Here is a 27,025-nt window from a genome sequence, read left to right on the forward strand (position 1 = left end):
TGCCGCATTCCGCATTCAGCGGCCGCGAAGCACTATACCCATGTATCTGATTTTAACACACACAGATTAGCTTGTAATCAATCTGGAAGGGACGATCTAGGTAAGGTCACACATACAAGGTCATCCCGGTCAGGGCCATTAGAATACCGACGAGGCTTTCCTTCGAAATTGGCCGATCGCTCAGTGCCCATCCCAACCCGACAATGATACAAGTTTTCAAGTGCCCAATGACAGTACTGCTGACAGGGCCAACAGCATCAATGATGATGAATTGTGATAAATTAACCAGACAAGCAAGGATCCCACTCTAGAAGACAGAGTTAGCCATTTAGCGCTGTAACCGGCTAGTGCAATAGGAGGGTCTGGGGAAGGAAGTATTACTGCCATGATGGAGACATATAACGATGTCGAGAGAACGGCAGTCGCTGGCAAGGTCTCTGAAAAAGGAACCACGCACAGGAGTATAGCCGCGCTCATTGGAGCCTGGTTGAAGAGGAGTTGGACACTGCTGATTTCGAATTTCCTGTGATAGCGTCCAACGAATGCCGTATATAACGCACTGGCAATGACGCCGGTGAAGGCGAAAACCGCGCCCCTTGACGATGCTGTGACTTTGCCGTCTGTCGTGGGTAGTGCATCATAGTATGATATAGTTCCGACGCCGCCACACAGCACTATCAGGGGTATGATGGATGCCCTGGGAATCGTTGCGCGATACAGAAGATAATTCAAGAGCGCGGTAAGCGGTGTCAGAAGTAGTCGCACGAGTTGGTGGAAGATGACCGATGAATACGCCAGCGAGAGATTCTGCAGTATCACCTGGAGACACATGAGTACAGCCAAGTGCAGAGTCTCGTGGACTGGCACTCGCTTCGCAGCGAAAACACCGCACCATGGACGTGATGCCATCCATAGGGTGAACCCTGTTATGAAAAAGTGGAAAGATGCAAAGGCGATCTGGCAGTTGCCGAATGACTCGTTGACGAAAATAGACTTGTTGGTGAATATCTTGCATGGGTCAGTAGGTTTCAGGTCTTGTCAAGCTGTTGTGCTTACAATTGCAACTGTAGAGACAATGTTGACTGTGGTCCATATCCCCAGGCGGGCTCGGGAGCTTCGGGGTCTTGGTCAGTCTATGTGAGATTTCAAGAGGTATGAACGTACCCGTTGTTGCCTGCCTGTCCCGATTCTATAAGATCCAGTGGAGAGTTAAGCCGCCAGCTGAATGGCCATAGCTTCGGCCACCCGACGGCCTTTTCACTATTGATACGCACTTTTGCTGCCAGTGAGACAACCATTGTCCTTGAGTTGCCATATACCGTACCTTGAACAGGGAAGAGACATTGGCTTTTAAACTTCGAGGGGCATCTCACTGACAAAATAACATCTACTCGTGGCAGAGTAGTATGCACGGTACACGAGATGACGTTTGTGGATTAGAGTCGGCTGGAAGTGCATCCCGAGTCTATGGGTAGACAATCCTACCCTTCCATCTTGTTTCTACCACCTTGCAACCACTAAAGAAACTCGCGGGCCCCACTAGGTACAGTATCTCGTCAAGTCTCGAAGTATTGAGCGTTGTAGCCGGGACATCTTCTATTGATATCAACCAGCGAAATCTTGAGAATTATATATGTCTTGCCCATCAAAGCTCTCACTTATCTAGGGCTAGTTTTGCTGTAAACATGGTCTTTTCTAGGACCTTTTAATGAGGTTATGATGTCCTTTGCTAAGGTGGTAATATACATGATAGTTGATTCCGAATGCGGACATCACAGTCAAGTATGTATGGCCCTATCAGCTAGTTTCCTGAGCTCCGAGGTCCCTTTAAGACACCCACAAAAGCTCCAGGCTATCTAAAACAAGAGTCTGGCGGAATTTCTTACAGGGTGTCTCACTCGATCCACTCAAGCGGCACAAGGAATGTCTCGCGGCCTGCCTCGTCAGCATGACCGTCTACACGCTATCATGGATAGACAAAGATATGTACCAAAAACAGTCTCCTCCCACCCACTTTCTCTCTTTAATAGCCTCACTCCCAAGAAGACCACAACCGTCCCTCTGCATCCTCCACTAAATCCGCATGCCCCGTATTCTGAATCTCATCCTGCACCCCATTTCTCTAGAGCGGGTTACTTGGGCCTACTTCCCACGGCCCAAACGGGCCTTTCTCAGACCCACAAACACACTCGCAATGCCCCAATTCCGCGCCCTTTTCCGCCGTAAAAAAGGTAGTAATACTTCCCCTACTTAAAGATATGCGAGCCCTCCGACACCCCAGAAGCAGACTTCCAAATCAGCAACGAGGCAGGATGGAGTCAAGGCATATGGTACAGGGGTGCGATAGAGGCGGGTGAGGAGGGTTCGGAGGAAGCAGATCTAGGTGATTAGCAGGCATAGGGTTCAGGGAATGAGGGAACACACAAACCAGACAAAGGGGAGGTTCTTTAGGTGGCTAGGAGGAGGAGGATATAGACTAGTGCGTGCTGGGTGACATCTTGATTATGCACTTATTCACAGGAGGTATTGTGCTTATGGAATGCTACTTATACTAAATTTCCTCAGTATAATCCATAACTGTTGAGTGTTATATTGACTATTAACCTAACAGTGATTACAATATCAGCGTGCTGAATCACTCCTTACCAGTCTGGTCATGGAAAGGACTCCCAGCCGACTCCCTCTTCCTCAACTCAGCATAAATGGCCTCTGTATCCTCCAAGGCGAATCACGACTTACAAGTTACTACCCTGTCACTGTGTAAATGCAGCAGAGCCTCCAAATGGCCCGGAGATGGCAGTGTTCCGAACACGTAGAATGCAGACATTCTTGGCGGCACCAACTGTTCCAGTGCACTTCATCCCTTTAGGCACCTGGACTTTGACCTCGTAGTCCATAGTGCTGGATGTTGAGAAGCCCGCCACGCCCGGGATGTTCTGAATTACCTGAGCCGACACGAATGCCTTTGCATTGGTTCCCCCACTGGACGGATCAATGTCTGCTGTGAGGGGTCCAGCGCCGTCTTGGTTTACCTAAGAGTAAACAAGTTAATATCGGACTATGCATTCCGGGAGAATCGGTCTACCTGATGGTAAATGACTGTGACAACACCATCTGGAGAAGCGGTGGGAAGACCCGTGCTGGAACCTTTGCCAGAGTATAACTGGATACCATTCTCGGTGGTGCCCTGGGCTGTCATTGCACCGGACTTTATACCTGGCACAATACTGAGAGCATCATCAACCGCGGACTGGGCGCCTGTTTGCCCTTATCAGCCTCAGTCTTCCTGAATGTAATGGAGCTCCTTACTCTTAATAGTTCCACCCAACGGGGTTTTGTCCGCAATGTCTTGAACGCCTAGGCAAGGTCAGTCCTGCTTCGTCTTGGCTTATCCAGTAATATGTACCGTTAAGAATAGTTCCGCCGGCATTAGTGATTACACTGGCAGCATCATTGATCAATTGTCGACCTGATAACATATTAACCTCATTGATGCGCAAATTGGAAAGGGATCTCATACGCCTCTTTGAACGGGAAATGCGAGCCTGCTTCTGCGTCACAGTGCCCATGAACATGTCAATGACTGTGTTCGCATACACCGGACCAGACCCCAGAGTACGGCCCAAGGGCGAAGCCTTGATACCTCCCATTTCCTGGTCTCGGATGATTGCCGTGTCCTTTTGCGCGCCACATGCCGCAGAGGGGCAGTCCCGTGGTATCCCATCAATGACTAAAAGCAGTTAATATGACAATCCATTGTGACCTAGGGAAGGGGAGAGTGTTAAAGGGAAGCCGGGGGGAGAAGGATGGGCTCACTCGTTAAGCCGGGCATATCGACACCATTGGCGCCTTTGATACGGGTGATGAGACCATGAGCAGTAACTTGGGTCACAAGTAGTGCTGTCAATGTGAGGATGACTTTAATCAACATGTTGACGAAGTGAGAAGGACAGGCAGAGTAGTCGAAGGTTTTTGACCAAAGGTATGAGTACTGGCTTGCTTTGCTTGATACTGGAAAGAACAAGACGCCAGACGTCCTTATATACTCTGATTCACACTGGTGCATACATTTTCCCTTCATTCTCGGGCTACCCATGAGGGATTAGCTCTCTAACAATATCCACAACGCTATGTGAGAAACCTGAAACACAACCACGTGATGCAGCCAGCTCCTGCCTTCTTAGGCTCCTCCATGAACTACAGCAGACCGTCTTAGTAGACTTCTCGCCCGTTAGGCGAGGGCAGTGATGGGCTTGGATCAACGAAGAGAACACCTACTAGATCATTCATGAGAACTATCCCTGGTGTCCGATGGTGCAACCGACAATCCCCAGTTTCACAATCGACAGGAGAGTCCAATGAAGATGTCAGAACAGGCAGGCCAGGGTCTTAATGCGGTTTGAGAGTGAGACTCTGGCAAGTGTCAATTAGGTAAATTACGGGGGAACCATACTTTGTCAGAGATCTACGATGAGTTTTCCGCGGATCCAACGTATCAGATGTGCCTTGGATGACCTCCACTGGTGATTGCTAAACGATGTAAGTAGTTGTTGTCAAGTGTTCCTTGTTTGTACTAAGAAGTCATTCAAAAGAGTTGAATAGCAGCATCACTCCAGGACATTATCCTTTTCTCCTGCGTCTGATAGGAAATCTTTGCAAGGATTTCGCCGAGTGAGACTTTACCAATGTCTGCCCATAAAGTTTTGTTAGCTTTCTCACCATGTTTCGTATATCCCAGAAGTTCCAGTTCGACTTGCCTAGTGGAGGGACCTATACTTAAAAGAGTAATATGTAATGATCCCCCGTGCTAAATGTTCTAAAATTGGCAACCGTAGAGTAGTATTAGATGTGGGCCAGCAAGCTTGGCTGCTCTGTAGATAATCCGCAGTTGCAGAAGCCGGGACGATCCATGTGATTGCCAAGTCGGTATACCTCGCTTAAGTCGGTTGCTCGGGATCTGAAACAGCCTCCGGCCTGTCGCAGATCCTTCGGGCAGATCATCAATTGCGAACAGGAGGCTTAAGCTCTGCTTTACGGTGTTTCTTCTGGAGGTTTCCTCTGAAGTTATCCCCTGGAGTCTGGACCCCTACATTCATTCCCACAGGTGCACCCTTCCGAGATCACCACAACTCTGGCATTGGCGACGAAGATGTTGATACTCAAATGGGCTAACTTGAAAGCCGAAAATGCCTGGGGGACTTTTATGATATTCTAGATAGCTATAATGTCCTCTCGTACATCCTGCACCCACAGGCCACAAAGAAAGCACCGATTGAGCTCAACACTATTATAGGGACAGCAGAGCTTCTCAATGGGGAGGACATAAAGCGACTTCCCTATGTTCAGGCATTCCTGAACGAAGTGTTAGGTTGGCGGCCGATTACACCCCTGAGGGTATACCGCATGGCACCGCCGAGGCAGATATTTACAGCAGGTATCGCATACCGAAGAGTGCAGCGCAGCAGCTGCATGCTCCGAGGGACGCTGGCACGGCCGAAGCACTAAACAACAATGGGCGTTGGGCGGGACTAAATAGAAGAATGCGATTAGACCCGAGCCCAACCGACTTCGGTCGTCGAGGCTGCCGAGTTCCTTGCTGCTGTTATGGTATCAACCTCTGTATTTATCCTTATTAGGTAGATTTCAAGATTCCACCGTGTTGACAGGGCATATCTCGGACGCAGAGAGGCCCAGAAATGGGTGGAACATCAGCCTAGCCACTAGATTTCAAACTTTTTTATGGGAGGACTTCCTGCACAATGAATATATAATCATAATACTACCTCAAAGTCCACTTAAGTCCACTTCTTCCTCGTTGTTCGAGACCTCAGTTCTTACCATGACAGCTAAGGGATCACTGTCTGATGATGCTGAGGCAAACAGACTACAGTCCCACCCATCTTTGCCCCCTGGCAGCAGCGGCTTTGAGCCCATCTCGTGATTGCATCGCTCTATTTGACTCTATTTCTTCTGAATCAAATCGAGCGCAGCCAACGCGGCGCAGCAGAAGGACTGATGCTCCATCACGATCCCTTTGGGCTTGCCTGTCGATCCAGACGTGGAGACGACAAACATGGCATTGTCAGAGCGGCCGGAAGGAGTTGTTCACGGGTTTGGTCCAGTGTTTTGCCACAACTGAGCCTGCTCATTCCCAAGCACTAGAACTTCAGAAGCCAGATGGCCGGCCAGGTTCTGGAAATCTTCCGACGCGATGATGAATTGGGCTCCAAGCTGGGCACACATGTCCTGAAGACGTTGCTCTGGATGCGCCGGATCCAGTAGTCCAAAGGCGCCGCCGGCCTTCATGACGCCCAGTGCGGCAACTGGATTCCATCGACATTTTGCAAAGCAAAGCGGTACTATGGTCTTGGGCCCGATGCCTCGAGACCTTAGGTGGAGCGCCAGCTGGGTTGATAGCTCATCCAGCTCCCCATATGTAAACTGGCCGTCCCATGCATCCACGGCCACTGCGTCGCGCTGGGCCCCGTTGCGTTGTTGGATGAGCTCATGAACACACTGTTGAATCGTATTCAATATATTCCTATTCCACTGAGCAATTTGACCTTGATCATGATCGCTAGACAAATCTAACCGCGCCACCGTCTGCTGTTTCTGTTTCAGTAGTCCCGATACAGCTGTACTACAGGTGCTCGCCACATCTGCGGCTTGCTTTTCAGACAGGCAGCTGTCCCAGTACTTTAGAATGCACGAGTTCCGTCCGTCATGGTTGCATACCTCGACTACAATGTCGAACTAGAAACACCGAATTCATTAGCTCATGGTGTGCGGAACAGTACAGACCTCGGACGGATCAATCCGTTCCATCTCATGAAAGGCAATCCTTTCTTGATTATCACACTCGTCACTATCATCTGTCTGTGATGGAGGAAAGGTGATTCCCGTATTGAGCATCGCACTGTTACCCATCCCCAGTGCATGGCAACCAGCATCCCGGGTTTTACTCCACATTCTGATTGGAGACGTGATGCTAGCCGAGAGGTGACATTTTCCAGTTCCTCATACGTGAGCACCCCGTCCCATGCACAAACAGCTGGATGTTGAGGACGGGTGAGAGCATGTCGACTGATGAGATCATCTAGGAAGCAATCCTCCGTGTTGGTCTGTGGTTGCAGATACGAGGTGCTATCCGCGAATTGAACCTCGATGCTTCCCATGGTATGCAGTGGAACGATGAACCAGATCAGAAGAAGTGTTGCAGTAGAAGGAAGTGATTACCAGTTACTAGTCCATTGGAAGGCGGGTTTCCAACGTCACGACCTTGCTCTTATAGGTCCTCCCAAGCCGGTCCTCCCACTTTGTTCAAAGCCCATTCAATTGTTCTGATCCTCCCATTCTTCAGCTCTTCTTTCAAAGGGGACCCTGCTTTGGGCAGAACACATGAATTTCTTGTTTCAAAGTCATTGGGAAATGACTGGAGACTGAAAACTGGAAGCCTCGGAAGTAAGCATCACATCTCAGCTTCATGTAGCACAACCCATGTAGCCTGGAAGTCCTATATCCACATCAGGCAATGCAGGGCTGAGCTGAACAAGAACAACAGTGTGACAACTGTCAGATAATTCTACATATGTAACACCATGACTTGCATACATTATGCTGGTAATTTATGATCTATTGATTCGAGCTGTAGAAACACAGAGAGCCTTGGCCTAGAAAGACGAGTTTTGTGTATCAAAACTGTGCAACCTATCTGCATAGTTATCACACCACTCAAAGCCACTCCTGTTGGTTCCATGATGTTCCAGAGCTGCCAGTAGCGGGTTGCTGGGCATGCATGTCGAAGTAGAGGCAGTCATGTCGGCCAGTAAAGTATTTTCGAGGGTAAAGTGATTGTCATACCTTACTTGCACTGACCTACCAGTCCTCTGTCAGCTGAAAGCGACGTCTGGCCTTACTACGCCAACAGGTCTATGAGTGTTACACATCTCCAAGAGATACAGCTCGGTATTGGTAGAAATGGCTCCGTGACGAAGCGCAAACATATCCGCCAGCTCATTGTCATCGAGCTGATAGTGTATGGCCGACCTCGTCCTCCCTCTGTCACAAAAAAGGACGGGTCTGCCGTTTCTTTTCTTCCATTCTCATTTTCCCATCTAGCCTCGTCGTCCTTCTGAGCCTCATATTGCACAGTCTCCAATATCCAAGTCAAAACTAACTCCTGCAAGACGGCGGAGTATTCCTGTGGATAGTTAGTTTTTTCTTTTTCATATCGAATAACAAATGAACGGCAGGATGACTGCTTCTCCTTCTGGCATATCTGCCTCCGGCACAACAGCCGTCAACGACCAAACGGGGCAATCTGGACAGTTAGAGACCCCTATCTCCAAAGACGTGCCTTATCATACACTCAGCAAGGCGATTCTCTTCACGGATCTGGATCAATACCAGCACTGGCATCACGTCGCACCCATGCTCGCAAAGTTCCTCGTTGACGGGATGTATAGCATCCATCAGCAATACGAGTACCTGTGTCTCTTTGCGCAGCTCATTGTCCCAGTGCTTGGTCCGTATCCAACACCGGAAAGGAACCTATACCGGTGCACCCTAGGTGGTAACATGACAGTCGAGCTGAGTCAGAACTTCCAGAAATCAGGATCGACCGCGCGTATTGCCTTTGAGCCCGTCAACTATCAGGCAAGCACCGGCTGTGATCGATTCAATCGCATCGCGGTAAACGCGTTTTTCTCCCAGCTACAATTGCTTGTCAATAGCGTCAACATACAGCTGCATCACTCCCTCAGCGAGCATCTGACACTGACGGCCAAAGAGGAGCGCAACTTGAATGAGGAGCAACTCGCAAAGTTTGAGGTGAAGACGCAGTATGTTCTGGCCTTGAACTTGACCAAGACTGGCATCGTGGCCAAAGAATACTTCTTTCCGGGTATCAAATGCGCAGCCACGGGGCAGTCTGTCGCCAGCGCATGTTTTGGGGCTATAAGAGCAGTCGACACAGAAGGCTACCTGGAAAGTGCATGTAAATTGATCGAAGCCCATCTCCAACAGATCAAAATCGACGCTGCTTTCCTTTCCTGCGACCTCGTTGACCCCGCGGATACTCGATTTAAGATCTACATTGCCGACCCTCATGTCACAATTGCCAGAGCGGAAGAACACTGGACGCTAGGCGGACGACTTACAGATGAGGACACAACAATAGGGTTAGGCATCCTGCGTGAGCTCTGGACGGAGCTCGGTATTATCCAAGGCCCACTCAGTCCTTCGGGCGTCCTGGTCAAACCGTTCTTGCCCATTATGCTGAATTATGAGATGAAGCGTGGCCAGCTACTTCCCACGCCCAAGCTTTATATGCCGCTCATAGGGATTTCAGAGACTAAGATAGCGCAGACGTTGACTGCTTTCTTCCAGCGTCATGATATGCCAGGCCAAGCAGATGTTTACACTAACAATTTGAAGGCATACTAGTGAGTTGAACCCCTGTGCTTTCCATCCCCGTCTCTTCTTGTTATCCTATCGTTGCCCTTCTCCTTTCGCTCTGTTCACGCAGTTGCTAAGTTGGGTTGCAGTCCAGGCAAGGATCTGGAAGTGGCAACGCGATATCAAGCGTGGCTGTCCTTTGCATACACGAGGGAAAAAGGGCCATATCTGTCTGTATATTACAATTGGGCTGAATGACCATCGGGAATCTTTAAGGAGGTAGTCTCTGCGTAAGACAGGTATCAGCAATCAACAATAAATAGAAACCGGTCAATTGAATCTGCATTTATGTAAATAAAATAAAGGATTGAGATGGTTGCATTATGTAAGATCAAATTCATACTATTTATATTTATCCTCTTATACTACGTACTACTTTATGTGCTTTGGTGTTGTGAAAACTCCACATTCCATTGCCCGGCCAAGTTGCCGCATGCAGATCAATGCAGTTACTGAGCATTATATGCATCAGAGGTCCAAGCAGAGGAATGTTCCCATTGATCCGCATTGGGATCTTGGCATGTCCTGTCCTTTTGCTTGATGCATTCGGCGAGATGATTCTGTCATATGGCCAACTTCTCGAACGATTGTCCGGCTCTAGTAAGTACTTGGTGTTGATGCCAAAATCTATTCCAAGAACATCCTAAACAGAACTCTGACACCATGCTGGGTGGTGCACAATGAATGTAACACTCGTCGAAATCACTGCCAACCAAATAAGTGGGAGATATGCAAGGTCCTCGGCAAGCCCTGTGGAAAATCTCAATTGTCCATCACGACTCTTCTCTACCTGTAGAGGAGCAAGCCTTCCATCATGCACTCGGACTCTCGATCGTCCTCGTCGTTGCTTTCTTGGCTGAGGGTACTATGGGACGATGAGACAAACAACATGCTTTTCAGAAATATTTGCCGTGGATTTGGGACATTTATTCAGGACTCCCGAAAGAGATCCTGCGAGCCGACCTCGTCCGCAACTTTTACATGTATCTCTTTGGCGGATACGTTCTTCTGGCAGGTGTATTCTTCCAGTACTATGGACACCGACGGTATTCTCCTCATGATACAGAATGTATGCGGACGTAGATACTGAAGCCCTAATCCCTGTTGAACCGCTCTTCACAGGCCATGGAACTTCGCTGGCCTTGCATCACAAGACTCTATCCTTGTCCAGCGTGCGTTTATGGGACGCATGGCTCACAGCGACGACCTCATGGCTTCGGCAGCGGTGCCTAACGGCTGGATGGCATCTCCTCCGGGCCACCCGTTTTGGCTCATGAACATCATCGTCTTGATGGAGCACCCCGAGGGAACCGGCGACGGGACTGTAGAAGGTCTGACAGGGCCAGGCATGCTCAGTCTTATGATCAAGTACTATACCGAGAATTTCAAAATGAATCGTTGAGGCGGCATGTCTGCAATCGGGTCCAGCAGCGGCAGCCTTCCTGTTCGCTTTTCTGCGAGGAGCAATATGTGAGCAACAAAAGACTGAAAGACCCGTTGATCCTGCTTCCACAAAAGCAGATCTACCCCTTCAGCTGGGCTGATGATAAAGATTCTGTCTGTCTGGCAGCACATGACAGCCCTCTCTTCGATGCAGAGCCTGGCCGAGCTATTTCATCACCTACTGTACTCATTCTTGGTAGTGCACTATACTTGGTTACTTTCATTTCATATATATGCTGTGTCTATGTTCATGTTGCGTCTGACCCAGTCTAACGGTGTGCGTATTTTGGATCCTATTGCGTAACGTCTCAAAAGTAACTGCACGTTGGAAAGTAATAGGTTGATAACGCCATGTTGAAGCAAGCGGTCAGGGAGGCCATCTGTGTGCCTGTATCATCATGAATACAGCGATTTCTTTTCCGAGACATCATTGTCATCCCACTTTGTAGGGTTGCACTTCGTCTTGAACCGACGTGGATCAGTGGTACTTGGACGGACCATCTCTATAGGTACTTCCGCATCTGGCACTCGTCCACTGAATCATATCAAAGAGGTCAATGACTCCACTCTGCTCTCTGTGCTATTGTCTTCTGTTGTCGGAATGTGGATCTAGTCTTCATGAGTTGGAAAACAATGTAGTAGTCGGTCCAAGGCTAGGTCGGTGGAGGTGCATATAAGTGTCCCCAGTAGCAACTGGTCTAGAGAGTTATCAATTCTATTGTGCGTACACTGGGTAGTCGACGGTCAACCTAGTATAATATCCATGGAGCGTCATCGCTTCCATGGCAGTTCATGATCTTTATGGCGACCATAAGTCCGACTGGCATCTTGTCCTTGATGTCCTGTGAGTGATCAGACCGTTCGATATACCCTGGCTGTCAATCAGATGCTCACATTTTCCCTCCCAACGCTTCAGGTCATGGATATTCTGGTCCAATTCTACCATTCTCCTGAATAAATGGATCATCAATTCTACGAACTTCCGTATGTTGACATATTCCCGCATCCTACCCACGCTACGTTAAGCTGACCTTGTCTCAGATTATCGTGAGTCTTGAATACCGATTCCATTGCGCCTCTCTCTGCGCAGTTACTGATCCTCCATAGCTATCATCTTAACATGTTGGCATTTAATATTTGCGACCATTGTCACCCAAGTCCTTGCACGGACGACGAGGTTGCTTGAGGGCCGGAAAAATATACCCATGGATGCGCGGATGTACTGTCGGACTATCATCCCCATTGGCCTATTGTATTGCGGGACTCTGGTCTGCAGCAATGTGGTTTATCTCTATCTGAATATCTCCTTTATCCAGATGCTCAAGGTACTTCACTCTCTGCGGGCCTCGAGGGGCGATATGCTAACGATCTATAGGCAGCTGGCCCTGTAGTCACACTGATCACGAGCTGGTCTTGGAAGGTCGCAAAACCCTCAATCGGGGCACTCATCAACATTCTCATCATAACCCTGAGCGTTGCAATGGCTGTGTCGGGAGAGATTAGGTTTTCGTGGTTGGGCTTCGGTCTCCAGTTCGCGAGTCTCGTCTTCGACGCCAATCGACTCGTCATGGTCCAGATTCTTCTGTCCGACAGTGCACAGAAGATGGACCCGCTGGTCAGTCTTTACTACTTTGCGCCTGCGTGTGCTGTCATGACCTCGCTGGTTGCCAGTCAGACAGAATATGCTTCGTTTGTGTGGAGTTCCATCGCACAGACTGGATGGACAGTCCTGACGTTGAGTGCCGTGATGGGATTCATGCTCAATGTATCAATCTTTTTACTGGTGAGTTCTACCTTTGAAGTCGACTGGAGAAACAGATGATGGACTCTTACTGACCCACAAAGATTGGCAAAACGTCCGGCTTAGCGATGACGCTGATCAGCATTCCCAAGAACATTCTACTCATTGCTATCTCGGTCCTCCTTTGGCACACGCCCATCAGCTCCTTACAGATCCTGGGGTACACCATCGCTCTGCTGAGCCTTCTTTTCTACTCTGTCGGCTGGAATACTATCAAAGCTTACATTGACACTATGAGAGTCTGGAGCGGAAAGAGTGAGGAAAATGAGGTCTTGTTGGCTGATAGGGTGTGATGATCTAGCAGTATGTATGACAGAAATTGTGATCTGGAGGCTGCGCTCTTATGCTTCGAATTTTCCAATAATAGATACGAATGCCATATTACTACAATTACCTGGCTTTGCTTTCAAGCCGACAGCGGCTCTAACCGATCTCAAATCGCTCCATGGAGTGGGCAAAAAATCTTCTTTGATATGTTCTTTCATGCTCTTTTTCTCCATTTTTAAGTGCCATGTCCAGCAAAACTCACAACACAGACGCCGCGACAAAAATGGCAGTCAACACAAAAGGCACTAGGACATAATGGTTGTAGGAGCCCAGTGGAGGACAGCTCTGGTGAAGGAGCTTCATCTGGACATCCTCCTGGGGGAAGGAGATACCATGGTCGTTCATGGCCATCCTAGATCTCCGTTCGGCGTACTCCGGACGACGCAGCAGATATCCGACTGGAACCCACAGATTGCTGGCAGTGAGATAGACGATATGCAGCAGAGGGGGCCACGCCACAGTAGTAAGCAATTCCATGATCAATGGTTTGGGAGAATTTGTAGCGCCAGCGGCATAATCGCTGCTCGCGGGCGCATAGAATGACAGCAGAAATGTGCCTAGAGTAGCAAGAAACAGGAAGAGGCTGTATAGCAGTCCGTTATCCAACAGATCTTTGCGGAGCTTCTTGTATATGGGCAGTTCCGTGAAGCGATTCCACGAATTCGCACTACTCCCCGTGACAAAAGAACCCTTTGGTTTGCTCGAGAAGCAGTGGAATCGAATTATCGCGAAAATATGGGCTGGACGATGATTAGTACTGTTTTCGCAACGTTCGAGGCTGTCCGACGGTGACTTACTACTTGCAAGCCAACTGTTCTCCAGGTGGGCGAATGGCCCGATCCGAAAGCCCGTGTGGGCGGATTGTATCAACCCATGTATCCACGTCAAGGCAATCTGCAAAACCGCCAAAATGACTTGGATCCGAACCAAGAAGGGCGATGCGGCAGGAATCAGACGTCCCGAAGCGCAGAGGACGGGAACTGCCGCAAACCCTACCATGTATCCAACCAGGCCCAAGACGATGGACACTCCGTTAAGGAAAATGCTCCATTGCAGATGCCGAGGAATGGCTTGATTTGCCGAGGAGAATAACACGGACGGCTGCTGGGAGTGACCAATCTGCCATCGGTTCCTCTGGGCGATATGCCCATCCAGCGACGATGGCACCAATCCCAACTGCAAAGGTTCCAGCACCTGAAGCGTCCGATACCCGAGGCCCTGCAGCATCAGGGATAGCTGCCAATCTTCCGAGAAGGAAAAGGTGGGATAGCCGCCCACATCGGCGATGGCCTTGCGCCGAAAGACGGCACCAGATCCGGCATCGATGGCAGCTCCCATGCGGTCGAGCTCGGAATTGTGGCATGTGTAGAAGTGCACACGAGACTGTTGCAGCGGGTCACCGTCGGGCAGATTATAGTAGTATTGCCTGGTCGTGAGCAAAGCGGCCTGCGGATCTTTCAGCAGATGAGGCAGCGTGGCTCGCAGAAAATCAGACGTGGGCATGCAGTCGGCATCCAAAACGGCACAAAACTCCGGCTGAACCTCATCCTGCAACGAGAAGAGCGCAAAGTTGAGGTTTCCGGCTTTGGCAAACACGCGGCCAGAGTGCTGTCCGCGCGTGTGGTAGGACAGGTGAGGCCATTGCGAGCGTAGTTCTGCGACGGCGTCCCGCAGCGCAGGGGATGCCCCATCATCCAGCAGAAGCACTCGAAATTGAGTGACTGGATAGTCCATGGTGCAAGCCGCGCGGACAGTGTCCAACACCACATCCGTCGGCTCTCCACAGCAGGGAACCAGGACGTCGACCCGAGGCAGATAGTCACTGCCATGGAGTCGCAGTCGGTCCCGGGGACGGCTTTGCAACGACCGGCCTGCTGCTACCGTGAGGAGCTGGTCATACCGGGGCATACCTGGCCTGTAGTCAGTTTCCATCGGGCAAAGAAATTGCACAAAGCGTCTGAATTCGTCGATGACTTACGAGCGAAGATATACTCGACAAGAAGCATAAGCCATATTTGCCAGGTCTGCTGGGGTGCAGTGATGACCAGGAGCAAGCGCACGAGGAAGTAGAGGTGAAAGGCCCCGATGGCCGCCTTGCTTATGAGATAGAGAGCTTTCCTGTACTTCAAACTGAACCGAATGCGGTCGTCTGGTGGAAGCTCCCGGATGTCATACTCATATTTTGACAGCATTGCAGCAAGTGACTGGCCGCAGGCTGTTCTTGTTGCTAATATTGTGGATCAGGGGTTCGTCTCTTCCAACGGGCCTTGCTGTGGTGTTCCAGAAATGGACCAATCCTGCACTCTAGAGCTCCCTCATGATGCTCGAGATCTGCGACTTCACAGGTGAATAGAACATGCTCGACCAGAGCTTGAAGTTGAAATATTTATCTTCTCGGAAGTGATCCCCTGAATGCGCGAGTCGGTGTGCGTGTGGCTTTTGTACTAGAAGCCATCCCGTCGGTCGATTGGCTGCCCGCGGATAGTCTCGGTCCACTAATTTCCTGATCGGGCAATTTGAGGTTCTAGAGATGCGTCGAGCTTTTTCTCGTTCTGTCAGTCTTGCGAGATGTTCGGCGAGACATTTGTTCTCTGAGGGTCTAGAAGTACGAGTCGAGGCAAGGAGATGATGGTTGACCTCCTCTTTCTCATTCTCCATAGACTCCAAGTCCAATCTAGATCAATGTCTCAATTCTCAAAGTTCAGGAGAAATAAATGACAGCCGGAAGTTCGGAACTTGCCGGATACTCCATGATCCATGAATAGCACAGCGGCAGCCATTTGGCGGTCAATCTCGACCGTTATTCATGGGACTATTCTCAGAAGTCGTCTGAAGACCGGACTATGGGCTTTTAGCTCTTTCCCGACTGTTGGAATTGCAGGACACATGCTTCGGCGGGATGTAGCAGATATGCCTAAGAATAATGTCAGTAAACCTGTCTTATGCAATAGTGGGTACCGAGCAAATCCTACTCCTACTAATATATCATGTCGTTTAACACCACTAGGACCATATCATTACTACCATGCAAGGCTCAGAATATCATCAGTCTACCACTTATACTCAGGCAGCAGCGTCAATCCCGAGTATAACACCCTGAGGGGCATCAGCGTTGGTTGAAGATCAAGCCTTTGTATCAAGCCTCGACGACAATGTAACACTGCAGAGACTCAATCTATTCAGTCCAACACCCTGGTTCATTCTGAAGCACCGGTAGTTGCTAGTCGGCTCTTGTGAAGCGTCTCCTCGTTAGTGTCGGGATAATGATTCCCTGCAGCGACAACTGGCGTATCAGAGACATTGAACGCTGACAGGGTTGTTGCTGCGGAGATTACAGCGTCGCAATCGGAGAACCTTGTCAAATCAGTCCCTCGAGCCAGTCCAAAGAAGATCTAGCTATGTATATATTCTCCGGTCTGCTGGTCAAACTCGCTAGGCCAAGTCATGCCCAATGCACGGTTGCATGAGCTTAATCAATCAAGAGCCATCACAGTTACATCGTCTTCGCCGATCTCCTCTCGGTCGATTCGTTCAGCATCTTTCTATGGAATTGCCTGAAGTGATTGTTCTAGGACGACTTACGGGTGTTGAGTGTTTCAGCCCATGATTCCTCCAGCAGTTTTCAATTGTCAGCTGCAACGCTATATGACCATTATCCTACTTCATGAAGTTACCATCGCATGGAGACGACCAAGATGCTGCGTCAAGTATATTGCCCGGATGTATGTTGCATGAAAGTGCTGTTCAAGGGCCACAGGAGTAGGCATGGTTAGAAACGGGATATAAAACAGGCGATGCAGCTCTTGCTCATGATGATTCCCAACGCACTCACAGTCCTTAGGATCACTGCGTCCTCGAGATTCTTGACGAATCTATCCGTTCCCTTATTGTCGTTCTTTGAAATCCTGTTTACTTCTGCCACTCCTTAACCCCTAGTCCTCCTTCCCACTTGACGCCATGTACTTTGTCAAAGTCCTCACTATCCTAAGCCTGATGGCTGCTGGCATCTCTGCCATGCCCCATGGGTTGTCCTCGCGCGGGTCCAGTGCTCAGAACGTTGTGTACTGGGGCCAGAACGGCGGCGGCACAGTCGAGAACAACGATCTGGCGACCTACTGCACGTCGACGTCCGGTATCGATATCATTGTCCTGGCCTTCCTGTACGAGTACGGAAATGGCAACAGCATCGCCTCCGGCACTATCGGCCAGTCCTGCTACATCTCTCCCTCAGGCGAGCCGCAGAACTGCGACGCTCTCGCCACGGCCATCGAGACCTGCCAATCAAAGGGCGTCAAGGTCATTCTGTCCCTCGGAGGGGCCGTCGGCGCGTATTCCCTATCCTCTCAGGCCGAGGCGGAGACGATCGGTCAAAACCTTTGGGAGGCGTACGGCAATACCAAGGGCGATGGAAGTGTGCCTCGACCCTTTGGAAGTACCTTTGTCAACGGCTGGGACTTTGACATCGAAAGCTACGCCGGGAATAACTACTACCAGTATCTGATCAGCAAGCTGCGCTCCAACTTTGCTTCGGACCCGGCCAACACCTACTACATCACCGGGGCGCCGCAGTGTCCCATCCCGGAGCCCAACATGCAGGTCATTGTCACCAATGCGCAGTTTGACTATCTCTGGGTCCAGTTCTACAACAACCCCGGCTGCTCCGTCAATGGCCCCATCAACTACGATCAATGGGTGTCCAACCTGGCCAACACTCCCTCGGCCAACGCGAAGGTCTTTATCGGGGTCCCTGCGTCGCCGCTAGGTGCGACTGGAACGTCCAGTGGCGCCCAGTACTATCTTGAGCCCAGCGCTCTGGCCTCACTCGTGGCCGAGTACAAGGACAATGCGGCCTTTGGAGGTATCATGATGTGGTCCGCGGGCTTTTCGGACGCCAATGTCAACAACGGATGCACTTATGCTCAGGAGGCGAAGCACATCCTGACTACTGGATCTCCTTGCTAATCATATCAGTTGACAGGTCTCAACATTGTGGACATTCTTTACTTGGTTCTGCGTTTACTACGCTGTCATTCGTTGAATTTGTATGCTGCTCGCTTGCCGGATCATCGCCAGCATTAGGTATACATGCTGTGCCTGCCTATAAGATTAGTCTCAATTCAGCTTAATCTACCTTGATAATTTGAGACTATTTCATGCATCCTCAGGACAGATGACAAGGACGATGTTCGCCAAACCCTATCATTAGAACATCGTAGTGCCACAAGGGAGATCACTTACTCGATTCATGTCGCATGGCCTGCACCAAACTGTCCATGAGAAACAGGGACAGCCCAAGAACCAGCAAGAAACCTCCCGGGAGGTCGAGTTGAACCCACAGCAGATCATACACTCTCTGCCACCAGGGTGACTCTAACTTGGCGTCTTTGACTTGAGGCACCATCACCTGAGAGGTGACGCGGTGCTGGTGGACGAGCATGGACCCAATCAGTGGAACAGCGCTCACAGGTAGCACAATCGCCCACATTCCCCAACCCCAACGCCATGTCGAATGATCCAGGATCCGCTCGGCCACGATCGTACCCAAATAAAGGGTTGGAATTGTCGTGAGCGAGTCTGGAAGAGTCGACCAGACGCCCCGGTAGATCAGGTTGGTTACGTCGACCACAAAGACCTGCTGTGTCAGCGCATAAGCAGTTGATCCGATGGCTTCGAAGATTCCGGCAGTCTGAGCAGAAGATCGACGTCAGAGTCTACCGATTTTTATACAGATATGATAGCTCCGAGGGAATACCATATACTGAGCGATGTCCTGGCAGGCCGCATAGATCACATAGCCTAGGACGGAGGTCACAATGGACAAGATGAACATCTCTGCTCTTCCGAAAACCTGACATGGGGTTCGCCGTCTACCACGACGTTGAAAGCGTTTAAAAAAGAACGAATATTCTTATATCACCGAGTTTCGCAATGATCGGGTACGCCGAGATTCTGGTGATGTTCATGACGACTCCTGCACTCATCGCGGAATGCTGCTTGAACGCACTTGTGATGTACGGGGCGTAGACTTGAGTAGAATAGTCGGCAAAATTGATGGACAGGGTGGATAGGAACAATCTGAGAGCCAAAACATCATCAGCGAGATCTTCATGGCACTTGTTGTGCTGTCATACCCAACAAATGCAACAACAAGTCCCTGCTTTGTCCATCCTTCCCGTAGCATTTCTGCTCTTTGCACCCCAGCCTGGAGGTTTTTCGGATCAGGATCTCTCTGCAAATCAACTTTGGCCATGGTCTGCTCTACGGCAGTGCCTGCTGTTCCACCCGGGTCTTTGCACATTTCGCTGCCGATTGCCATTGTGGATTTCACGTCAGCAGAGGAGAGCCATACCTGATTCAGGTCTCGTGGCCTCTCCACTGGAAGTCGCTTGATGTGCGCACCACGGCGAATGCAATGTACGCATACAGACCCATTCTCTCTATCAGTCAACACCTAACATGCTCACTTCGTAGTTATCTGGTAGACGGTAACGCATTGTTCCTGTCGGCAACCGAGATTATACGACGCCGCAAATCGCGCGATCCGCATGAAACAGGGACTCTCATTATTGGGATTGGCTATCCGTTGCAGGATGCCGTGTTCAGTCCGGGACGAGCGTATGATCTGACGCCTCCATGCAACCACTACATGCCTCCCGATGGACCGAACGGGGAGCCCCAGCCCCAGCAATAAGGGGGCGCAGACCTTTTTCTCGACTTGATTACCAGTGTGATACATCCGTTTGTTATGTCGATGCTCTGTCCGAACCTCTCCCTCGCACGTACTGCACTGTTTGGTCGCTCGTATGGCGCACTTTTTGCCCTTCACGCCCTCTTCACTCGGCCGTCAAGCTTCAACGCATACCTCGCGTCCAGTCCGTCCATTTGGTGGAATGATCGATCCATTCTGTCGGAGGAGTCTCAATTTGTCCAGACAGATGGACTCCCTCCACTGCCCACTTTGCGACTCTCGTACGTAATGCTGGTGTTGAGAATCATGAGCATCTCAGTGGAAATGGTTGTTCCACAGCGAGGACAAGAGAACTAGTGCCTTGGATACAAACGTGCACTCGCTGTATACCAGATCAGCTTCGCAAATCATTGTAAAAGAGAAAACAACGTTGCTTCTATTTTCATACTGTATTTGCGTGCCTGTCTGAGCAACTGAGCAATTATCTCAAGGAAACGAGCCTCCTGGGATTGAGTCTTCCCAACATGGGCAATACTCCGAAGATTGCACTTGTACTTGCGATGATGCAGGCTGGAGAGCATTTTCTAGTTCAGAGATGACCAATCAGTATGGAATACTGGACAGCAGTGCATCGTTCATTGCTGGCAGCGTTACATCGCGGTGGTGATGGCTGGCGCTGCTTCGCATCAACTTTCGTGTCCAGCAAACCGCTTCACTTGGCATGCAGAAATACGAGACATTTGATGCCTCAATGCCAGGTGATCTCTTTTCTATTCTAATGAGTGCCTGAACTCGGTTCTCCATGAAACCCGCTGAGTAACCTGAGCTATTGTCAAAATTCAAGATATATAAGGAGAGCTACCTCTGCTCCGTAGTGTCCGTTCAACCAAGCCAAATCATCTCAAACCTTCCCAAATCCTGAAACATCCGACTCCTACAATGAAGTTCCTTGCAATTGCTTCCCTCCTGGCCTCAGCCAGCGCCACCATTGTCTATCCCTACACCAGCGCATCCTGCGGCGGCGATTATGTTGGCAAGATCACCTCCTGCGGCTGCACCAATATGAGCGGCAACTACAAGATCCAAGGGGTCAAACTCAACTTCCAAAAGGCCACTGCCACCTTTTATGAGGGGAGAAACTGCAACGGCGTTCACATCTCCAAGGCCTCGGACCAAAGTTGCATCAAGCTTCCCGTCGGGTGGGAATACTTTGGTTCGGTGAAGATTCATGGGGGTACTTGCTGAGGATCACGGTCCTTGACTTGTCGCACAGCTCCTGCGTCTGAATGTTTCTGGTCGGAATATGGGCGTATACAGTGAAAAGATGCCTCGTTTATTGAGCTAGGTCGGACAGTCGAAGTATGCACGTGTCAGGTAGTCATCTTATTGCTCACAGTGCAATGTCTAAAATTCTATAACTATCGTTGCCCAAACAGGTGCTCTATTCATAGTCCCATGCGCATCCATTGCCATCGTACTCTTTCGAGTCAAACGTCTAGATGGCGTTGTTTTTGCAAGTCCAGCTTGCCTTGGATGAACTGTCATGGATCGATTTACCCGAGACGTAGAGACCCATGCCACACTGGTCTCGGTTAGTTGCTTCTGCTTCACCTGAACAAGGAAAAGGGTTGTGAGCTTACGATGGCACAAGCGAATCCCAGAATGAGAATGTTGACGATGGTCAACAAAATCTTGGAGGGTGATGACAACCAGCGGCCCTTATTCATAACGAGCCAAAAGATGGCGGGCAATCCGTCTATCAAGTCAGTAATGACATCAATCCAGCGGGATATGTGTAACTTACAACTGAACCAACTTCCAAACAAGGAGCTCTGTAGATGTCATTAGCAGTAGTCATGGCAAAGGTGTATGGTACCATACGATCAAACTCAGCAGCTCGTTGAACACGGGAATTGACTCGGCGATCACCCATGCGACAACCCATACGCTCAACGCGATGGCCACCCATGTCCCGATGGCCAGGAAACTGTTCTGGTGCATATGGGCGGAACCTCGGAAGATGCGCACGTAGATATACTTGCACGCCACATGGCCAAACACTACACCGGCAATAACCACCTGTAGATCGATTAGTGGTTTCCTGCAGGGATGGGAACGACAGATCACTGACCGTGGGAATAGCCAGGCCGTATGCAACCTTCTTCATCAGAGGTCCAGCGGACGAGAGAGCGGGAGACGCCACATCGGGGCCAGCATAGCGGTAGATGACCATAGCAGTCACGATGTACAAGCTGGTGTCGACGACCTGGAGCATAGTCAGGGATTTGGGGAAGTCCCGAGGATCATGCATCTCAGAGATGAATCCGAAGAAGGCGACATGAGCGACTAGCGGGAATTAGCCACGAGAGAGAAAGGAAGAGCAGACTGAGGCCGTACTGTAAGCGAAGATGATGTTGGTCACGGCCAGGAAGGCATCCTGGAAAGAGACATCTGTGGTCACATCCACGTGGACATCATCTGGGGCTTGCACTCCGATGGCTATCATGGTCACCATGGTGGCTGTCACAATACTGATGCAGGCTGTTACACGGTCAGTCTGCTCTGCGAATCAATCGATAGAAACGAAGGAATGCATACACGCCATGGACATCCAATACACTTTACCCATCGTCCGCGGCAGGGCTCCGATGAAGCTCACCACCAATCCAACCACTCCAAAGACAATGGTACAGGTTCCGTGGTCGGTGATGGTGTTGAAGAGCACGGTGAAGGTGAGAATGTGACTGGCCATCAGGAAGATCAAAAACAGGAGCTGGCCGATGCCGAATAACTCGCGTCCAAAGCGACCCATCAGCAGCTCTCCAGCATCACCCATGCTATGAACCATTGGGAACCTGAGTTTGAACTGGCCCATGATATAGCCGGTGTACCATGAGATTCCGGACAATCCAAGAAGCAGAATCACAGCTCTGTATCGCGAGTGGTTAGGAGGAGCAGAAATGCGGCAGTTGATCCCTCGGGACACTTACGGGACAATCCCCAGCGTCGCCACGGCTGATGGCAGAGACAGAATCCCGAGCGAGATATTCTCGGCAACCATCACTATCTCTTGTTAGAGCTCCATTGTAGAATCACGGAAGATGTGTTTGGAACCTTACATGTTCCACATTGCCTGCAACTCGGTTAGACGGGCGAATGGACGGTGAGATGATAGAAGCTTACCACCACGACATGATACGATATTTGACCTCTCCACATTCTTCATTTCCAAAAGGGTCATTTGCCGGTGTCCCATCGGCGTATTCCTTCTTTTCGACAGTGGCATCGTCAGTGGTTGGGTCGTTAATGACGGCGGGAGCCTCGAGATCCCCTGAGACGGCCATGGTGAGACGCTCTAGAAGACGACGACGAGGAAGTCAAGGGAGACAAATGGTCCAGAAGGAGGGAGAACGTGGAGAAGATAAATTGGGATGTAGCTAGGTCTTCTAGAAGAAAGCTACAACGGTGGCTGCAGGCTAACCGAGCGTTCCTTTTTTTTAGGTTTTTGGCGCTTGGCAATCTTCCGTAGGGTTTGACTACTCCATATGATATGTCGACGGAGAAGTTCCAGGCATCATTGATCTTGATAAGTATGTGTCATTATTGCCGCTCACGATAATCATCAGTCATGGGGATTACGTATCGAAGACCGATGCTAGCCATATGCACGATTCCACCGTCGCCAGATTTTTGTGTGCGAGAATGAAGTTGTCGAGCAGATCCTACCTGCTGTGCTCCACTGCGCAGTGGATCATCACCATTCCTGGATGAACTTCCCGCCTCGGATTGGCCAGTGACGGTCACAATCGAGGCGTTGACTGATATCTGAATCAGTCAGCCTCTGGGGTCAACGCTGGAGACGACATCATTCTGCGTTTGGCCATCTCATAGGACCGCAAGAGACATTTCTGGGACCTATCCTCGGGGTCCTCCGCATCCACGAAGACCATTGAGGGATTTTGATCGCGTAACAGGTACTACTCCAGATTCTGAAGCTGTTAGGTTCGACAATGGACAAGGAGGGAAACCTGGCATGATCATCTGGACTCTGGAGTACTCCATGGAGTTACGAAACCCCGCATCGTGGAAGAGCATCTACTGGGGATGTCCATGGGGAACACTTGGATATCTCCGTCCCAGTGTGAATTGAACAATCACACGGATTCTATATCGTCATATACGGCGTTCAACATGGCCGCCGAAACCATGCCGCATCTCCGACATTCGGCCATAGTGATATTCTACCAGGATGCGTTCCAGTCGGATCGCCTCTTCTGCCTATGATCCGAGTAGAGAACCTCCGTCACATCCGGTGATATCTCATAACTCATCGATACTAATCCTATCCGATAGATTGTCTATAGCTACCGAATGAAGCCTGTAGACCGAATAGGCTACGGGTCCACTTGGCCGGCTCTCTCCCGGGCCGGGTCCGGTCGGTGAAAAGTGAGCAGACCGGGAGATGTCTATCTAGTACTTGGTAGGACCGAGTAGAGTAGATAATGATCTTCATGCTCGAATCAAACACAGTCATCTTTGTGATCAGTACTGCCCAATCCCCTCACCTTATCATCAGAATTCGACCATGCAATTTGTCTTCCTGCCGTGAAGATACTACGTATTAGGCGCAATGAGGCGCAGAGGCTGAGAGCCAAGACGAGGGATGGCGTCTGTGGCGTTGGCACAGTCAGTAGTACTTGTAGGCTGGTCTACTGTGGTTATGTACATTCCTTGCTATGTAGTAGATAGATAGTATAGCCGGACGGAGAATGAGAGATCTCATTCCAACCAGAATCATACCTGATCATGCATTCCTTTGGCCTGTGTACTCATTTCCATCAAGTCATTGGTGATGAGGAATGTGGCTTTACATAGCACTTTGCCTGGTCACTGAGAGTGACAGTCGACCCATTTCCATCAGGCGAATAGGTTCAAATATAGTCTACTCGGTCGATATGCAACAGTCAGGCACTATCATTTCCAATTTCATCTACAGAGTATAGCACCCTTTAGTTATGCTAGGGACATCTTAAATCAAAGATAAGCTCATTTCGATGCAATAAAGTTGTCTTGAAATAACTAGGCTTGGTGCCTCTATGCAATCCTCCAGCGATATAGATCTCTGCGCCGGCAGAATGCAGTTGATCCTCCACCACCACAACTCAAACACTCTTTCACAATGGCCATAATCTTATGACCTCGTTCCTTAGTATTGATCTATTGATCTAGTACTACTACTGGTATACGAGAGAGTAGCTACAACAGCTGAGACGGCTGACGTCATGACACGTTGCAGGCCATTGTCAGCAGCCTTCGAGGGAGATGAAAGAATCTGTCGTGTTGAAGCCCCTCGCTTTCCTTTCCTCTATGTTTGTCCATAGCTCCATAGCTGGTCATTTGATGAGGTTATTTGATCTCCTAGGGGATCAATAATATTATGGGTGGTGGTGATCGATTTCCCGATCGGCCCTGCGTGTCGCCCCTCCTGCCCGACCCATCGCTCATTCAACCCTCTGCGAAGCGACGACATCTTCGTGCAGTAGTCGATCTGGGCAGGTAAGCTCGTTTATTTCTTTCCTTGACCAACCTACATACCAGGCCTGCTAATCAGCCTGTCCAGTAACGGGATACGATGCTCCGTCTCCGACCTCTCCTCCCCGACCGCGCGCATCCTGCCGACCGTCTACACGCGTCGGGTCAACATTTCCCTCTACGACGCCCAGTTTGACGACGACACCGGCTGTCAAATCCCCATCCCCCACCATGTCATCAAAGCGGTAGTCGGTGCGATCGTTCGGTTCCAGATTACGTGTACCGAGATCGGCGTTCCCCCGAAGAACATGCGCATCATCGCGACCGAGGCCACCCGTACCGCACTCAATGCAGAAGAGTTTGTGGAGGCCATCCGACGCGCCACCAACGTTCCGGTTGAGACTCTGCGGAAAGAACATGAGGGAACAATCGGTGCGTGGGGGATTGCCAGTAGCTTCTCGGACATCGAAGGACTGGCCATGGATCTGGGGGGAGGGAGTATGCAGATGACCTGGATCGTCTCGCATGCCGGCAACGTACGCATCAGCCCCAGGGGCTCGTTCAGTTTTCCCTACGGAGCAGCCGCCTTGACACAGAAACTCAGTCAGCTGCGGAAGGGGAAGAGTAAAGACGAGGCCCGTCGGGCGGAGGAGGCATTCCGCCGCGAGATGGACAGCCATTTCCGCATGGCCTTTGAGCAGCTCGAGATTCCTGATGCGCTGCTGGACAAAGCCCGGAAAGACGGGGGCTTCCCGCTCTACCTGTCGGGGGGCGGCTTTCGTGGTTGGGGATATCTCTTGCTTTACCTTCATCAGGTTCGCGGCCAATATTATCCCATCTCCATCATCAACGGCTTCTCCGCTCCCAAGGAGGACTTTGAAAACACCAAAGTCCTCAAAAAGGTCGCTCGGACCGCTCGTGACATCTTCCGCGTCTCCGATCGCCGTCGGGAACAGGTTCCCTCGGTCGCATTCCTGATCAACGTCTTGGCCAAAGCGGTGCCATACGGCATCAAAGAAGCTCACTTCTGCCAGGGCGGCGTCCGCGAGGGTATTCTCTTCCGGGACATTCCTCCCTTCGTTCGACAGCAGGATCCGCTCGAGGTGGCGACCACCACGTTTGCCCGTCCGTCCGCGCAGGCGATCGCCTACCTGATGTTTGGTGCCATCCCCCGACGCACCGAAGAGAGGACCTTCCCCGCATCGATCCGCGGGAGCCTGATCCAGGCTTTTGCCAATGTGCTCTTCGTCCATGCCAGCATGTCCAAGGAGTTATCCTCGACCGCCGCGCTATACAGCACCAGCACCGGTCTCCTCTCGTCCACTCACGGCATCCCCCATGCCGACCGGGCGCGCCTGGCCTTGATGCTGCAGGAGCGATTTGGGGGGGAACTGCCCCCGCGCGAGGAAGATTTCAAGTCTCGGCTGCGGGAGCTGCTGACAAGCGAGGAGGTCTGGTGGATCCGATACTTGGGGAAGCTGGGACTGGTGATCGGCCGACTCTATCCCATTGGATTAATTGACCCGGCCCGACCGCGCATCGTAACCGAGGCACGATGGGCCAGCAATCTGGGCAAACACGGGGATAAGAAGGGCATTGAACTGAAAATCTTGGTGCAAAAGGTGGAGTTTGACCCCACTCAGTTGAAGTCAGAACTGGAGCGGGATATTCGCAAGATCCACAAGGTAGGCAAGAGGAAGAATTGGATCGGGGGGAGAGAAGGCTGGGGGATGAAAGTCAAAGTGGTTGTCGCCGAGGAGGAGATGCTGTGATATGTG

At 50.5% G+C, this 27,025-nt stretch overlaps 12 protein-coding genes across 12 annotated transcripts; 6 read left to right on the forward strand and 6 right to left on the reverse strand.

Annotated features, from left to right (window-relative positions):
• Positions 1-106: 106 nt before the first annotated feature.
• On the reverse strand, positions 107-1,298 carry CDV56_102118 (putative solute transporter; the record flags this gene model as incomplete). The annotated part of the gene is made up of 5 exons (XM_026755737.1): positions 107-307; positions 458-483; positions 561-1,008; positions 1,057-1,114; positions 1,165-1,298. 5 exons carry the CDS (start codon positions 1,296-1,298, stop codon positions 107-109), a joined length of 867 nt encoding a protein of 288 aa, XP_026616392.1.
• A 1,455-nt stretch (positions 1,299-2,753) lies between these two features.
• On the reverse strand, positions 2,754-3,931 carry CDV56_102470 (DUF3129 domain-containing protein; the record flags this gene model as incomplete). Its single annotated transcript, XM_026756089.1, has 5 exons — positions 2,754-3,032; positions 3,086-3,258; positions 3,310-3,357; positions 3,407-3,730; positions 3,817-3,931. The coding sequence occupies 5 exons, from the start codon at positions 3,929-3,931 to the stop codon at positions 2,754-2,756; spliced, it is 939 nt and encodes a 312-aa protein (XP_026616393.1).
• A 2,174-nt stretch (positions 3,932-6,105) lies between these two features.
• On the reverse strand, positions 6,106-7,175 carry CDV56_102894 (uncharacterized protein; the record flags this gene model as incomplete). The annotated part of the gene is made up of 3 exons (XM_026756513.1): positions 6,106-6,753; positions 6,802-6,970; positions 7,024-7,175. The coding sequence occupies 3 exons, from the start codon at positions 7,173-7,175 to the stop codon at positions 6,106-6,108; spliced, it is 969 nt and encodes a 322-aa protein (XP_026616394.1).
• A 1,066-nt stretch (positions 7,176-8,241) lies between these two features.
• Positions 8,242-9,444, forward strand: cdpNPT (putative dimethylallyl tryptophan synthase; the record flags this gene model as incomplete). Its single annotated transcript, XM_026756758.1, has 1 exon — positions 8,242-9,444. One exon carries the CDS (start codon positions 8,242-8,244, stop codon positions 9,442-9,444), a length of 1,203 nt encoding a protein of 400 aa, XP_026616395.1.
• Positions 9,445-10,185: 741 nt separating this feature from the next.
• Positions 10,186-10,858, forward strand: CDV56_103364 (uncharacterized protein; the record flags this gene model as incomplete). The annotated part of the gene is made up of 3 exons (XM_026756983.1): positions 10,186-10,318; positions 10,391-10,502; positions 10,579-10,858. 3 exons carry the CDS (start codon positions 10,186-10,188, stop codon positions 10,856-10,858), a joined length of 525 nt encoding a protein of 174 aa, XP_026616396.1.
• Positions 10,859-11,681: 823 nt separating this feature from the next.
• Positions 11,682-12,993, forward strand: CDV56_103522 (uncharacterized protein; the record flags this gene model as incomplete). Its single annotated transcript, XM_026757141.1, has 6 exons — positions 11,682-11,743; positions 11,816-11,883; positions 11,941-11,946; positions 12,007-12,224; positions 12,275-12,682; positions 12,745-12,993. The coding sequence occupies 6 exons, from the start codon at positions 11,682-11,684 to the stop codon at positions 12,991-12,993; spliced, it is 1,011 nt and encodes a 336-aa protein (XP_026616397.1).
• Positions 12,994-13,225: 232 nt separating this feature from the next.
• CDV56_103678 (glycosyltransferase family 2 protein) lies at positions 13,226-15,219 on the reverse strand (the record flags this gene model as incomplete). Its single annotated transcript, XM_026757297.1, has 3 exons — positions 13,226-13,767; positions 13,825-14,937; positions 15,006-15,219. 3 exons carry the CDS (start codon positions 15,217-15,219, stop codon positions 13,226-13,228), a joined length of 1,869 nt encoding a protein of 622 aa, XP_026616398.1.
• Positions 15,220-16,984: 1,765 nt separating this feature from the next.
• CHI2 (glycoside hydrolase family 18 protein) lies at positions 16,985-17,989 on the forward strand (the record flags this gene model as incomplete). The annotated part of the gene is made up of 1 exon (XM_026757677.1): positions 16,985-17,989. The coding sequence occupies one exon, from the start codon at positions 16,985-16,987 to the stop codon at positions 17,987-17,989; it is 1,005 nt and encodes a 334-aa protein (XP_026616399.1).
• Positions 17,990-18,257: 268 nt separating this feature from the next.
• Positions 18,258-19,343, reverse strand: CDV56_104191 (uncharacterized protein; the record flags this gene model as incomplete). The annotated part of the gene is made up of 4 exons (XM_026757810.1): positions 18,258-18,713; positions 18,780-18,875; positions 18,928-19,102; positions 19,159-19,343. The coding sequence occupies 4 exons, from the start codon at positions 19,341-19,343 to the stop codon at positions 18,258-18,260; spliced, it is 912 nt and encodes a 303-aa protein (XP_026616400.1).
• A 1,311-nt stretch (positions 19,344-20,654) lies between these two features.
• CDV56_104430 (putative secreted antimicrobial peptide) lies at positions 20,655-20,960 on the forward strand (the record flags this gene model as incomplete). Its single annotated transcript, XM_026758049.1, has 1 exon — positions 20,655-20,960. The coding sequence occupies one exon, from the start codon at positions 20,655-20,657 to the stop codon at positions 20,958-20,960; it is 306 nt and encodes a 101-aa protein (XP_026616401.1).
• Positions 20,961-21,210: 250 nt separating this feature from the next.
• CDV56_104478 (putative amino acid transporter) lies at positions 21,211-23,059 on the reverse strand (the record flags this gene model as incomplete). Its single annotated transcript, XM_026758097.1, has 10 exons — positions 21,211-21,297; positions 21,356-21,471; positions 21,520-21,547; positions 21,597-21,794; positions 21,847-22,061; positions 22,113-22,256; positions 22,314-22,645; positions 22,706-22,778; positions 22,835-22,848; positions 22,899-23,059. 10 exons carry the CDS (start codon positions 23,057-23,059, stop codon positions 21,211-21,213), a joined length of 1,368 nt encoding a protein of 455 aa, XP_026616402.1.
• Positions 23,060-25,152: 2,093 nt separating this feature from the next.
• On the forward strand, positions 25,153-27,019 carry CDV56_104818 (putative transcription regulator (RTG2); the record flags this gene model as incomplete). Its single annotated transcript, XM_026758437.1, has 2 exons — positions 25,153-25,271; positions 25,336-27,019. 2 exons carry the CDS (start codon positions 25,153-25,155, stop codon positions 27,017-27,019), a joined length of 1,803 nt encoding a protein of 600 aa, XP_026616403.1.
• Between the last annotated feature and the right edge of the window lie 6 nt (positions 27,020-27,025).

Source organism: Aspergillus thermomutatus (genome assembly GCF_002237265.1).
Source record: "Aspergillus thermomutatus strain HMR AF 39 chromosome Unknown NODE_42, whole genome shotgun sequence".
NCBI lineage: Eukaryota > Fungi > Ascomycota > Eurotiomycetes > Eurotiales > Aspergillaceae > Aspergillus > Aspergillus thermomutatus.